Genomic DNA, 15,045 nt, shown 5'->3' with positions numbered 1-15,045 from the left:
AATACAGCAAAAGCAGTAATATTGTGAAATATTTTTACTATACAAAATAAATGCTTTCTATTTGAATATATTTTAAAATATTCCTGTTATCAAAACAAAATTTTCCGTATCATTACTCCAGTCTTCAGTGTCACAAGATCCTTTAGAAATCATGCTAATATGCTGATTTGCTGTTCAAGAAACATTTATTATTATTATCAATATTTAAAATAGTTGAGTACATTTTTTTCAGGATTGGAATAGAACGATCTAAAGATCAGTATTTATCTGAAATAAAAAGCTTTTGTAGCATTATACACTATACACTATGGGGCAGCCGTGGCCTAATGGTTAGAGAGTCGGACTTGTAACCCAAAGGTTGCGGGTTCGAGTCTCAGGTCCGGCAGGAATTGTAGGTGGGGGGAGTGAATGTACAGCACTCTCTCCACCCTCAATACCATGACTGAGGTGAGTCCCTTGAGCAAGGCACCGAACCCCCAACTGCTCCCTGGGCGCCACAGTGGCTGCCCACTGCTCCGGGTGTGTGTTCACGGTGTGTGTGTGTTCACTACTGTGTGTGTGCACTTGGAATTAGCATCATTACTCCAGTCATAATCTTTCAGAAATCATTCTAATATTCTGATTTGCTGCTCAAAAAAGCATTATTATTATTATGTTGAAAACAGCTGAGTTGATGAATAGAAAGTTCAGAAGAACAGCATTTATCTGAAAAAGAAATCTTTTGTAACATTATAAATGTCTATAAAACCCCAAACAGCCAAAATCAGAGATAAGAGGTGAATTTTCTGCTCCTCAGGTCTCATTCACTAAGCTTCCTACCCACCCCGTTGAATTTATATATTTACTATATAACAGCAAATAAAGTCAAGTCCTCTCTTGCCCTATAATTTTTCACATTCTAAAAGCTGTTTCACTATAAAATATGTCACAATACATAAGTTATAACTTCTGTTACATGACTTTAAAGTTTGCTGAGCAGGACACTAATTAGGAGATGAGATGAGATGAGATGGTGTGAAATAAAAAATCCAAATGGCAATATGTAATAGCGGTTTGCTTTTCTACATGTAAATTGTCATTGCCTTATTGTAGTTGTAAAGGTTAAAACAAGGTTAAGATACTGAAAAACAGTAGTGTTTAGTTGGACTCGGACTCGATCCATTTGGACTCGGACTTGAGTCCGACTCGACCCATTTTGGACTCGACTCAGAATCGAATGGATAAGACTCGGAGTCGACTTAGGTGGACTCGACCCAACACTAGCAATCTTAAAACATTAATATAATATACGCACACATATTTGATACAATATTTATTTTTGATACATGTTTAATTTAATTTACACATTAAAATAATAAAATATAAAAAAAACTTTAAATGTCGCACCTTTAATTTTTTTGTCGCACCTTTATTTTTTGATTTAATGTGTTAATTAAATAAAAAAAATAGATTTCATCATTTGCATGTTTGAATTAAAATGTAAATGGTGCAAATTAAATAAATAGCTAAACAAAGCTTTATCATGCAGAAAAATTCTCTAAAAGGTAAATAAAACTGACACATTCATTGTCAATCTGTATTTTGGCAGACAACTAGTATGGAGTAGAAGACTGATGTGAAACTAATGTTCCCCACAGGAGCTTTCAAAGTGCATTTATCAGAGCAGGACCTTTCCAATTGACAAACTCTGCCCTTTAGGAATTGAGGCCAGAGGTCAACACAAGTTCACTGAGGAGAGTAAAGGCTCAGATTGTGTGATTAATCATTAGAAAAATAAGTATTTGTGGATACTTTATTTCATGTGTAATTAATAAAAAAAAGGTAAGCATACTTTTCTAGAAAACCTCTTTCAAAAATGGTTATTTTTTTATCTAAAGCAAATTATGCTACTGTAGAGCTCTAAGAACTATTACACCAACTGGCATCTGCAATGATATTCTTAAAGTTTTACAACTTTTCCTACGAGAGACCAAATACTTTTGGTGGCCACAGTATTTATTGGTGCTTACCTGGCCCGTCCTACGATTACACTCTGTGCCCACGGCTGCATGATCTCCAGAAAAGAGCCGTGGTCAAAGAACCCGCTCACCCACGCACCCTTAGTGTCTGTGTGGAAGGAGAGAGAGAGAGAGCGTCAGAGCTGCATTAGCACCCTATCTTCATCACAGATATGCAAAGCTTAACCGAGGGAAGCTCATGCTTGCTGCGGGAGGAGGTTACCATTCAATTACACTGAGACCTGTCTATGCACTGAAACAAAGACTCTTCTCCCTGCCACCCGCTCTCCATATCTCCCCACCTCACTGTGGCAATTACAGTGATGTGTAATCTGTCTCGCCAATAAAAAAAAAAAAAAAAAAAAAAACAGTCCATATATCCCAGAGTGGCTTATCTCTGAGTGGAGAGACCTAGTGCTGTGCCTCAAACATAAACCCTCAGACCACAGTCATCCATTACTGGACACTTTCTCCATCTAACAACACATCCCTCAGCACAATTAATACACAAAACACACAATATCACCACAGGAGGCCTCAACAAACTCAGCTCTTTTGACAGCATAATGTCATTAAGCAACATCCCTCAGCAAGAATTGTTATAACAGTAAGCCACTTACAATGGAAGTATACATAAGAGGATCCATGATAAAAAATCCTGTCAGTAGATGCTGTTAATAGAGCTAAACATGTAATGAAGTCTAGGGTTGCAGCATTTACTTACTCTGACTGGGACGTCCAGCCAACATCCAGCGTGGGTCATAAGGTGCCTTAGTAGGAACAAACTCCACTGGCCGATCGATGGGATCTTTAGCACTGAGCATCGGCACAGGACTCGACTTATTCTGAAGGAGAACAGCACTGTTAGAATCGAAATCAAATTCTTTGGGTCTCATGTCACATTGTGTTCGGCATACCTTCGGCATGTACGACAGCCAGACCAGTAATGCAAACACTCCCTCAAAATCATCGCACACAGTGGTGTGTGTAACTCCATTATTGTGCATGATCTGTACTCCACCGAGCTGGTTATTGGAGGTGTACACCTCACGACCCAGTACCTGTGGAGAAAGCACAAGGGGGTGAATGAAAAGGTTTTGTTCACAAGTCACAAAGCTGCTATACTGAGAACTTCTAAAGAGAAACTAGTTGCTGAATAGTGTAAGTATGTTACGATTATTTGAAAGATACTCAAGGCAGTTAATGTGAAAAAAAAATCCTCAAGAACTTCATATTATGCTTTGGTTTCAGAGTTTTGTCTGAGAAATGGTCAGTATATGAGTCAAGGCCATAATATACTCTTGGCAAGGTTCTCAAAGTAGCTCCTCAATGGCATATTGTTTGTGAACATTCTGGTTCTGGCCATGTTTCTGGGAACTGAGTGAGGAAATTGACCTGAAAATCTTTCAACTCAAAGAAGGTTGAGCCCCAGAGCACAGCCACCTATAATACTACCAAAGACCAATAGCAGTTTGATTAACACCAAAATGAAATCCAAAACATCTTCATTTGGCAGAATTTGGTTTGAAATTATGTCACAATCATTTGTTCTTTCACTTCACTCTAAATATTTAGTCTACACACCTTTTACAGTAACTTCTTCAATGTTGTCTGTAGTGTTCATGAAGACTGATATGCCATTATGTGAATCTGTGATCACTTGGTTGCACACCAGTCTAATATTGTGGAACCATCGATTTCATATTAACCCCTGCCCATGAACAACACATTAAAAAATATGAATTGTGGTTGGTCATTTTACATGTTGGTCAGGCATGTCCCACTAGCTTTTTCATATTACTGCCATTGCACGCTATGGATTCAGGAGTCAAGCTACTTACTACCCCTGGGTGTCAAGTTGCCTGCAGGTCAAGCATTGCAATGATGCTCAAAGTCCAAAGAACTTCAACTTTGACCCTTTATGACCATACAAACAATTCTCTTAAGGTACAATTGATGGTGCCACCTTGATATAGACTGTCACTGTAATGACTATTGGGCAATTCTTGGCAAGAATAACAACGTGGACCAGACTTTGTTTAACTCTTCTTCTTGCTTCTTACTTGAGGAAGTAACACAGAACTAGGAAGCATGGCATGTATATTGTGTGTTATGGCAGTGTCAGTGCTATGGAGGTCCTGAGGCTATGGATCAATGTCATCACACAGGCAGTCAGCCCAGTGCTGGAGGCTAAGGAGAGTCTGCTCTCCGCTCAATGCTCTCAATGACCTGGGAAGAATGACGGGGTCACTGAGTGGTCAGTGGGGGAGAGCAAGGGGTTATTTATGCCTCTGGGACTACATCAATACACAGATTTCGCCTTCCTTTCTCTATTCGCACACCGATTAAACAACTGCACATAATGTTTTCCATAGAGTGATGCAATCTCTTGTAGTGTTGCAGGCCATACAAAGTGTAAATACTGTAAAGCATTTCTGTTTGTTTGAGCTCCTTGACAACTTCTGGATGAATCAATGCCATGAGTTCTACACAAGACCACCTTGTCACCACCTTGCAGAGTTTAGCAATCAAACCTGAACCACCTAATCAAAATATTTAGGATTACAACCAACTTCTAGGCAAGTGTGCTGGTGCAAGTAATAGTTAATCTGCAGGATTTCTCGCACAAGTTTGTTTGGTGCCATTAGTGGCACAGACATTCAGTACTCAGCGCCTCTAATTTGTGCTTGCCCCACAAGAAAACTGAATACACTGCTTCAAAAAAAAAAAACTGTTTGACCCACAACTGGCTATTCTTTACCCACAACTCACTAACTTTGTGGCTATATTTATAGCTGTGTATTGAATTTGGACTCTTGGTCTTAGGACCTTTCGAGACCACAAACACCCCTGGACCACAAACACCCCTGGTTTTTGGTCATGGTCATTACTCTTGGAGAGCTTTCACACTAGGCAAGTTTGCTGTGATGAGTGAATCAGCCCCTCACACCTCGTTTGCTTGGTTTTAGACTCACTTGATTCTGTTGAGCCTCAGTGCATTAGTGTTCATCTTGCCAATTTATTTAGGAACGTAACAATTATCACAAGCTAGCATTATTTTTTTAGACAGATCCTTTGCAACCAAACTCAGAGCACCCTTTTCAATGCACACTATGCTGTTTCAATTCAAACCAGGGGTGTACAAACTCAGTCCTGGAGATCGCTGTCCTGCAGAGTTTAGCTCCAACTTGCCTCGGTATACCTGCCTTGAAGTTTCCACTATGCTTATTCAGAGCTTAATTAGCTGATTCAGGTGTGTTTAATTGGGGTTGGAGCTAAACTCTGCAGGACAGTGGCCCTCTAGGAGCAGGACTGGACACCTCTGATCTAAACTGTTAGTGTGATACACCTTGGTCTGCATCTGTAGCTCAGCTTATGGTCTCAGGTAAGACTGTTTCCAACATACTGTACCACAAGTAATGATGACCTCAACCACTGTAGTCATTACATCTCCAACATTTTAGAGAATGTACAAAAACGGCATGACTCTGAAAGGCAACATAGCCACTGCAGACATTAAGTTTGCCTGGTCGTTGGATCAGCTTCTTAAACTTTAACTTTTTTTCAGGCTCAGTCCTGGTTTGGACCTGAAGAGTCAGGCGGTCTTGTTCTGGCATATGCTGTATCTTGGCTGCAAAGATTCTAGTTTGGGTCTGGGACTTGACTCCAACTCCAGCTGGATTAATGAAAGACTGAACTCTTCCATATCTTGCACAGTAATACAAATCACAGGTCTGACCATCCACACAAAAACCACTCTAAAATCTAAGACCGACATCTTTGTAACAGTCAGAATCAGTCGCAGACCTAACATGCTCTGAGACCTGCGCGGTGATGCTTATCATGGGTATTTGTAAATGAGCCGATCATAGTTCTGCTCTAATTAACACAGTAATGGGACTGTAAAGAATATTTTCAGATGGAGATAGATGGGGCGTTCCTGCGGTTCCAGAGAGCACAACCAGACACTGGCCGTGACACATGACCGTGACTGAAATATCTGAATACCATTTTTCTGTCCACACCAGACATTCAAGAACCGTTAACGGAAATTGTTCTGAATAAGAATTGTTTCTCGGTTCCCAACCCTAATCTAGACTACTGCAGAGTGATGGGAGAAAGGCAGAGCGAGACGAGGATATCTGTAGCAGTAGAAGTGCTCATTCTGTTCTCAGAGGAATGATATGGGTGTCCCTCCCCGGTCTCAGCCCCAGGCATCAGCCTATTTCTATGCAAATAACAACTTCACGCTTCTCTTTCTATTATTCCTGCAGGAGCTGCAGCATCATGACGGGAGACAGAGAGAGGGAGACGCGGGGGGATGGCAGTCACTGAGGGGTGAATTATAAACCTACAGAAACACACACACATTTGTTTTTCTATACTGGCAGGTGATTTTCCATTGTTTCTATTGTCTTTATACTGAGATATCAGTTTTTATATATAAAATTTCTGACTTAATTTCTGTTCCCAATGAAGCACAAGGTATCTTTGCTTCCGTTTTTAAGCTTGAAAACACTAGACCCCAAAACACAGTAATTGCCTGGAAAAACTGGACAGTACACACTTTGTACATACAAATTATAAGGTATTATAAGGTAACTACATGGGTTAGGTTAGGTTTAGGGGTAAGGTCAGGCTTAGTACGTAGTTATACAGTAGAAATTACAATAACTGATTAATAAGTACGCAGTATGTACATGTGGAAAAGGACTGTATAAAGTGTTACCAAATTTCCCCAAATTTCTCCATTTATGTTTTATGAAATAAAGTCATATGGGTTTGGAATAACATGAGGTTGAAAAAAATTGGGAAAAAAGATATTTAGTTGAGCTGTTCCTTTAACACGTGCTTGAATGCACAGCCAACCACATCCAATCGCTGTCACCAGTAAAATAAGAAACTGGCTGATTCATAAAAGTCATATTGTAATGCAGTCGTGGTAATTGCATGAATTAGGGATTCATTTATTTGGGTCATAGTTGAGTGCACACAAGGCTTTTGCAGTTCACGCTAACCTTCTCACAATTCCTGCTTCGGCCAAATCAAATTACTTCAAGCAATTAAAAGAGAGGCCAATTAAAATGCCCTTATCAGGAGAGTGAATAGGTAATGTATGCATAAATGCCATCTTTCACAGCAGCAACTAAACAACAGATAACTCCTTTGAAAATATACAAAAGCATACAAGGTGAATTATAAAACCGCTTTGAGAAGGCACAGTTGGCTTGTAGTGGATTCTGATTCTAAACCAGAAAAAGTGTTAATGAGTGCAGTTGCTGACCTTATTGAGAGCTCCAGCTCCAGTCAGGATGATGTGAGAGTTCTCCACCTGTATGGTTCTTTGGCCCAGTCTCACCAGATAAGCTCCGATTCCAATGGCCCTGCATGTCACCTGAGGAAACAACATAACATTTACACCACTGTTGTAACATATACACCACGCTACAAAGTCTAGGTAAGGTTTTATTTATTTTATTTTTATCTATTATACACACACAAAAAAAGAGTAAAAACTGTAATATTGTAAAATATTATTACAAATTTAACTAATAATTTTTCATAAATTTTACATTTAATTTACTTCGCTGATGGCAAAGCTGAATTTTCAGCAGCCATTATTGTCTCATAATGCTTTAGAAATCATTTAAATATGCTGATTTGGTTGCTCAAAAAATTCTTAATAGTAAGAATGCTGAAAACAATGGAAACCTGTTTCTGCCACTAAATAAAAAATAAAAAAGGTAATTGCGAGTTTTTATCTCACAATTCTGACTTTTTTTCCCCAGAATTGGGTCATATAAACTTGCAATTCTGATATATTTCTCAGAACTGTGAGATATAAACTTACAATTGCGAGTAATAAATCCAAAATTGCTAGATATAAAACCAGAGTTGCAGGATATAAACTAGCAATTCTGACTTTTTTTTCTCTCAATTGTGACTATATATCATGCAATTTAGAATTGCGAGATACAAAGACTTAACTCGCAATTGCAAGTTTATATCACATAATTCAGACTTAATTTCTCAGAGTTTATATCTCGGAATGTTAACTTTATATCACACAATTGTGAGTTTATATTTTGCAATTCTGACTTTATAATTCACAATTGTAAGTTTATATCTCACAATTCTGAGAAAAAAGTTTAGAATTGTGAAATAAGTCACAATAACCTTTTTTTTTTGTTTTTATTCAGTGGCAGAAATGGCCTTCCATAGCAAACAGCTGATACCTTCTGAATTTTTTTTTAGGATTCTTTGATAAATAGAAAGCTCAATATAACAGGATTTATTCAAAACATAAATATTTTGTAAAACGTAATTCTTGCCAACCACAATCTTACTTTTGAAAGATAGTGCTGTACTAAATCTATTACATATGAGCTCTTGTGAATAGTGGAACCTTTTCAAATTTGTTGGTAAATCTTCAGTTCTTCATCATAGCTTGTAACAAGTATGTGTGTTCTGTCAGCATACCAGATTCATAGTGATGATATCCTCATACGCCAGTGAAGATTCACCTGCGATCATGCCAGAGCCTCGCAAGTTTTCCACTCCCAAACCCTCCTCTTTACCAATGATATCAGTGATCTTATACCTGCAAAGACACGTGTCAGAGGAGAACTTACATTATAGCATAACAACAAAAAATTACCCTATTTAATAACAGAAAAAAATCTTTTAAATAAAAGTTTAATGTAAAATGTAAACCTTCAATGTAAACTCTTACTGAAATTATGCAGCAAAAACCGCTAGAACAGACATAACAGCATTAACAATTAAAAAAAAAAATCTGAGTATGGAATAAAATGCAATTTACCTGGATTCACCCTCGTCTTCCACATGTTCACAGTGGACTGAGTTCAGAGCAGACACTTTCTTATAATCCTGAGGTGTGAGGTACAGGTACTTAAAGCCCTACCAATCAACAGGAAAACACTGTGATTACAACAAACATCCTGAAGATTAACACTACATCAATGATCACTGATCCCTTCCCCTGGAACCACTCCAAACCTTGTACGGGTCTGCTGGATCCTGCCAGGCCACGTGGAACATGTGTCTGATCTCCTCTGCCAGGCCAATCCGGGCTCCGCTGTTGGCAGCGATATAGATTCTTGGGATACCGCTTTCCCGTGCCATCTCTGAAGCCTGCAGGAACAGCACATCCTCCTGTGGCCCGAAGGAGCCAATCTTATGTGTGATGTCATTACTGATCACAATAATCTCACGGCCGGCCGGGTACTCCGGGGTTCGGAGAGTCATCCGCCATGCTACCATGCCAATCTAGAAAATCATGAAATAATGAGTTAAGCTTTTTTTCCCACTCACAATAAACAAATGCTTGGGGATCCGTACAAACCAACATTTAAGAAGCAAAGGGGCCCCCTATAGTGTACAAAGTTAACTGCATGTATAATCATTTGTTGAAAATGAGCAAGAAATGCCATAAATTAAGACTGAGTTACATAGTTTTCCTGTTTAAGTCAAGTCACCTTTATTTATATAGAGCTTTAATCAATAAAGATCGTTTCAAAGCAGCTTTACAGTTGCAAACAAGAAAATAATGATGCAACAGAATTCTGCTCTAAAAAGACAATAGTAAATTGTCATTATTCAGTTGAAGTCAGTTCATTGTTCATTCAGTTCGGTTCAGTTTAGCATTCAAAATAACTTTTTACAAAACATAAGTTTTAGCCAGTATCATAACTTGGCGCAATCTAACCTCATTTCCTCCAGGAAGGCGGTTCATCTGCACCAGCTGACCCTGAGAATCCAGAACCAGCTCTGTAAAGGTGAGCAATTCTGATGGAAGAGGACACTTGGGTAAATTGGCGTGTACATCCATGGATTGCCATAGCTTCCTTAGAGCCTAGAAGAAAATAGGAAAAAATCATATATGAGAAATGTTTATTTTTTTTATATATTTTTAGTTCTCTTGATTAAAAATATGATTTAAAAAATCTAAATGTTCTAAATGTTTTTTCAGGAAAAAGGGATAAACAATTGATAAGTATTATTAACTTTGTGTATTAAAATATACACTGTTGTTCAAATGTTTGGGGTCAGTATGTATGATTTGTTTTTTTTTAAGTCTCATATGTTCAACAATGCTGCATTTATTTAATAAGTTCTGTAATAATAGTAATATTGTGAAATATTTTTCAAATTTAAGGGGATTTGAGATTTTGGGCTTTTTGTTTTTTTCAAAAAGTGTTTTTCAGACTAGTAGAAAGAAAAAATCCAAAAGACTCTGTTAGGTGTTTCTTTTATAGAAACGTTATCTATTTGAATCGTTATCTATAGAAACGTTATCTATTTGAAAGAAAAGTCGTGACGTATTGTCAAGTATGGTGACCCATACTCGAAATTGGTCCTCTGCATTTAACCCATCCAAGTGCACACACACAGCAGTGAGAAGTGAACAAACACACACACACACTGTGAACACACACCCGGAGCAGTGGGCAGCCATTGCTCCAGCACCCGGGGAGCAACTGGGGGTTCAGTGCCTTGCTCAAGGGCACTTTAGTCATGGTATTGAAGGTGGAAAGAGCGCTGTTCATTCACAATCCCCAACCGGCAAACTTTGGGTTACAAGCCCAACTCTCTCACCATTAGGCCACAGCTGCCCCCGTTGTGTCAACATATTTCAATGACAGTACATATTTTTAAAGGCCGTTTTCTCAAAATGAGTTTTTTCTCCTACACTGAGCTGTAAATCTCCACTTCAATAGAACTTATACACACACCAAACTTTACATTTTTACATATTCCTGTCTATATCCCTGAAGGTTTTTTACAGAGTGATTTGTTAATATATAATTTGCTTGATTTTATACAATATTTTACTCCCCCCAAAACTGCAAAAATATATTTTCTGAATTATGGAGTGACAAAATGAGCTACTCCAAATTCCGTCTGTAAAAACATTTGACTCTAATATGTCAAAAATAAATAAATAAATAAACAAGAATTGAAAACTGACTTCATCCAGTGTTGAAACTTGTAATACAAAAAATGTTTGCAATTATCAATGTAATAAATCAACTGGGTAAGTAAGGTGATAACTATTAGCTAATTTTCTTGTCTCAACTTAAAAGAACTGTTTTTCATTTTACAAGATTTTAAAATGTAATTTATTCTTGTGACCGCAAAGCTGAATTTTCAGCAGCCTTTACTCCAGTCTTCAGTGTTACATGATGCTTGAGAAATCATTCTAATATGATATTATGATAATTAGTCATGAAACATTTATCATCATCATCAACTATGATAACAATTGTGCATCTTGATCCTTTTATGAAAAAATATGACACACACACATATATATTAGGATTCTTTGATGAATAGAAAGTTCAAAATAAAATAGATATCTTTTGCAATATCTTTGTAATATGTAATGCATCCCTGCTGAACAAAAGAATCAGTGTTAATTTTGACAGCAATTTTTGATTTAGTCTTAGTCATAGTCTTTTGACTAAAATGCCATTTAGTTTTAGTCATTTTAGTCTAGTTTTAGTCTATAGTAAATTTAGTCAGCTAAAATCTTAGCGTTTTAGTTACAGTGCAATGCATTTATTAAGCATTTGTCTAAAATGACCAAACTCTAAAACTCTATATAGGCCAATTATTCCATCTTTCTAACAACTTGTTTACCACATTTTTCATTCATTCAAGCAGACATATTTATATAAATAAATTTAGTTGAACCTTTATTAGGGCTACTCTAAAGTGATTCAGTCAAGAGTAGTGAGTGATTTTCTGTCTCTCTTTTGTTGCTTGACTAACTTTAATATCACAGACAATAACAACAAAATGTGCCTGCTGTCCCTGTAAAACCGCATGCAATGTACTGAAACACGTCCAATATTCTCCCAACCAGGGGCGTCGCTGTGTCGTTCTTGGCCCTGTGCACTGACTCAGCTAAGGGGCCCCCGCTGTACTACGTTCCGGGGGGGGGGGGGTTGATCCTCGGGGGCCCTCCCCACACTTGGGGCCCTGGTAATTTAGTCCCCCTTTTCCCCCAACTACGACGCCCCTGCTCCCAACTGTTTATGTTCACCTAAGATGAGTGTGTTTACGTGAACACTCATCAAAAATGAACTCCTCATCAATGAAATGAATGCTAAAAAGAATACATTTCATTTAAAGAAAAATCTTACTGACCTCAGACATTTGCATGTTAATATACTGAGATTAAATGAGTGTGTAATGTGTGTAGAACAATGTGTAAAGATCTGCCATCACTAGACTATCGTTTCAGTTTGTGGACGATACCTGACGGAACATCTCTGGAAAGTCATAGACATAGGTGGTACCGAGGCTCTGGGCCTGGAAGCGTTTGGACTGCAGGAGGTCTTTTGTGACATAGGGTGTGTTGATGAGCATGCCATGAAGAGGACCCTGCTTATCTCCATATGCCTGGAACATGATCTGATGAGAGAAATACAGAGGACAAAAGAGAGTCAGACAATCACAGATAAAAGGGAAAGAAATACAAATAACCATAAATAAATCTATAATTTTCCCCATGTCTAGACAAACAGATAACAGTTGGCCAATGATGCAAACAAATAGAGGTGATGTTACAATGAAAAAAGATGATTTTGCAAGCATTTTGAAAATTAATCAATTCTATTCAACTCCATGCAAAAAGCTTTTTTTACATTCAGACAGAAAAAGTCAGCACATCACTGACAAATGAAACTAAATGGTGACTAGCAGAATGACAATTCACTAAACACCAATATTTGAAAAAAAAAAATTATATTAGTGCAAACTGCTGCTTCAGTGCAACAACAAATTGTGCCGTACTATTTGTATGTTTGAACACAATTTTTTCAGATGATAAATGTAAATAAAATAAATACCAAAATCATATTGCTTATTATTTATTCTTAGCAATAGCATAAACAAAAAATATTGTTCAAAAGTTGCAGTCTGAATTTTGTAGTGGACCACGCATTCCAGGGCCCAGTTTATGGCGAGGGCCCCTCCCTGGCCACAATAGTGGACAAAGGTTTGCTACATTTTGATTGGATCTTGGTGGACTAACATAAGCAAACTGTCCAACGCCATCAGATAAGGATGCCAGGACAACTGCCAGACACCTCTTAGAGGGCAAGAAGAGACCTTTGGGACAAAAACCCAGGAAGAACAGAACTTCCTATTGGTCAAGACGCAGTTTCTGCCCTTCACCCACCTTGATACTGTTTCCTAAGGTTTGGCCTGTGGTGGCCATAAAAATTCCTTAGGATCTCCAGACGCAGCACGCAGTGGGGGAAACAAAGAGAGATCACAAAGATCCATCCAAATCCATTCATAACTATGTTTTCAAACCTTGAACTGATGCGAACCATAACACACACATCTTATACTTATTCAGAGAAATAAGTATTCTCACTGACAGCGATGTGTAGTGCAACATCTTACACAAACTCAGCTGTTAATGGACAAATGAATGCATGCATGACAGTTCAATCTTTTCCCATCATGTTTGGACTTAATGTGTTCATTACATGACCACATGTTTTCTGATTGTGTTTTTGAAAATGAGAAACGCACCAGTAAAACATTATTGCACCTTTTTTTTAACTTTGTGTTTGGACTATGCAAATGACTTCCACAAGAGGAAAGAAGGGTGGGCTACCCCATGTCCCCCGCTCTGATGGAACCAACCAATCACAGCATGGAAATGGAGAAGCACCAAATTGCAATCTCCTCCTCATCGGAAAGTTATAATAGGTACCTCTCCAAAAGACACTCCTTGTACTGAGTCTGAGTCCCGTCGGGGAAAGACATAACAGTTACACTAGTTCTGAGTCTGAGTCCCGTAGGGGAAGGGACACTAACAGAGCAACAAAGTTCTGAGTCTGAGGCCCGGCAGGGTGAGACACTAACAGAGCACTAACAAAGTACTGAGTCTGACCTGCAAGGGTGAGACAATAACAGCTACACCTCCATTCTGAGTCTCCGGCACGTCTAGGGGACAGTAACAGATCGAACTTCTTTCTGAGTCTGCAGCCCGTTACTGGGAAGGCAGCTACAGATACCTTCATTCATTCTCCAGCTCCACAAGAGAGAGACACTAACAGACACAACCATTCTGAGCCTACTGTCCAGAGAGACAGAAACAGACGCTCCACGCTTCAAGTCTCCAGCTTTGAGGCAGCAGCAGATACGACCACGTTCTGTCTGTGAAGAAAGAGATATTTTCCACGTTCAGAGTCTTCGTCCAGCGAGGCAACAACAGATGCAGCACGTCCTAAGTCTCCATCCGAGAGAGACAAAGCGGATTGAACAAGTTCTGAGTCTCTAGCCCAGAGAGGCAGAAGACCAACAGACATTTGCAACAAGGTTGAGCTCCAGCAAGCAAACCTTCACTTCAGGTACCTTTGCTTGCGTGTTCCAAGCTAAGGGCCTTCAGCACCTACACCAGGGCCACATCTGCGTGTTCCAGATCTTAGGACCCTTTGGTGCTCCAGGAGAACAGCATCCTCCAGCGCTTCATGCTCAAGGCTGTCGAAACGGATTCCTGCTCCTTTTCCCACTGACTGCTCCCAGCACAACCAGTGGAAGAATTCACCGCTACCGGACTGCTCAATCAACCACAGAGAACGTAAATATCACTTCCAATCCTCTTCCAGAGACCTTGGCATTGTTGTGTACTATCAGTATATGATTTTTCTAATTTACATTAGATATTGTATAGCTGATTGCAGTTGATAACAAATAATAGCTCATTTATTTGTTTGATGCAAAATAAGGTTCTTCACCTTATTTGTTTCAGAGTAGCAACAGTTTATCTTTCCATAAGATAACATAGCTATGACATAGTAACACCCAACTGAATCACATTTTATGCATCTTATGCACTTTATTCCTTTTGCATTTATTGTATTCATTTAATAGTTGATTACTCTTGTCTATCATTTGTTAATAAATTTATTTTATTACACTTGTGTCTTCCTTGTGTTGATAATACAGTGAGAGGTTCTACAAGCTAGATATCCCACCAATCTTTCTTATGTGATGTACTCAT

The 15,045-nt window shown here is 38.5% G+C and overlaps 1 protein-coding gene across 9 annotated transcripts in view; it reads right to left on the bottom strand.

The window, feature by feature from the left end:
• Window positions 1-2,005: 2,005 nt before the first annotated feature.
• The window catches only part of acaca (acetyl-CoA carboxylase alpha), a 64,971-nt gene continuing 51,931 nt past the window's right edge, over window positions 2,006-15,045 (bottom strand). For all 9 annotated transcript variants that reach the window (XM_073839480.1, XM_073839481.1, XM_073839482.1 and 6 more), the window contains 9 exons: window positions 12,282-12,437; window positions 9,727-9,873; window positions 9,018-9,287; window positions 8,821-8,918; window positions 8,478-8,598; window positions 7,282-7,392; window positions 2,915-3,058; window positions 2,722-2,842; window positions 2,006-2,106 (listed from right to left, as the gene is read on the bottom strand). In XM_073839480.1, coding sequence (XP_073695581.1) covers window positions 2,006-2,106; window positions 2,722-2,842; window positions 2,915-3,058; window positions 7,282-7,392; window positions 8,478-8,598; window positions 8,821-8,918; window positions 9,018-9,287; window positions 9,727-9,873; window positions 12,282-12,437 — 1,269 coding nt within the window. The remainder of the gene's footprint in view (window positions 2,107-2,721; window positions 2,843-2,914; window positions 3,059-7,281; window positions 7,393-8,477; window positions 8,599-8,820; window positions 8,919-9,017; window positions 9,288-9,726; window positions 9,874-12,281; window positions 12,438-15,045) is intronic.

This window comes from Garra rufa, chromosome 5 (genome assembly GCF_049309525.1).
Source record: "Garra rufa chromosome 5, GarRuf1.0, whole genome shotgun sequence".
Taxonomy (NCBI): domain Eukaryota; kingdom Metazoa; phylum Chordata; class Actinopteri; order Cypriniformes; family Cyprinidae; genus Garra; species Garra rufa.
Note: the sequence above shows the minus strand (reverse complement) of the source record. Positions and strands in the feature narration are given on the sequence as shown.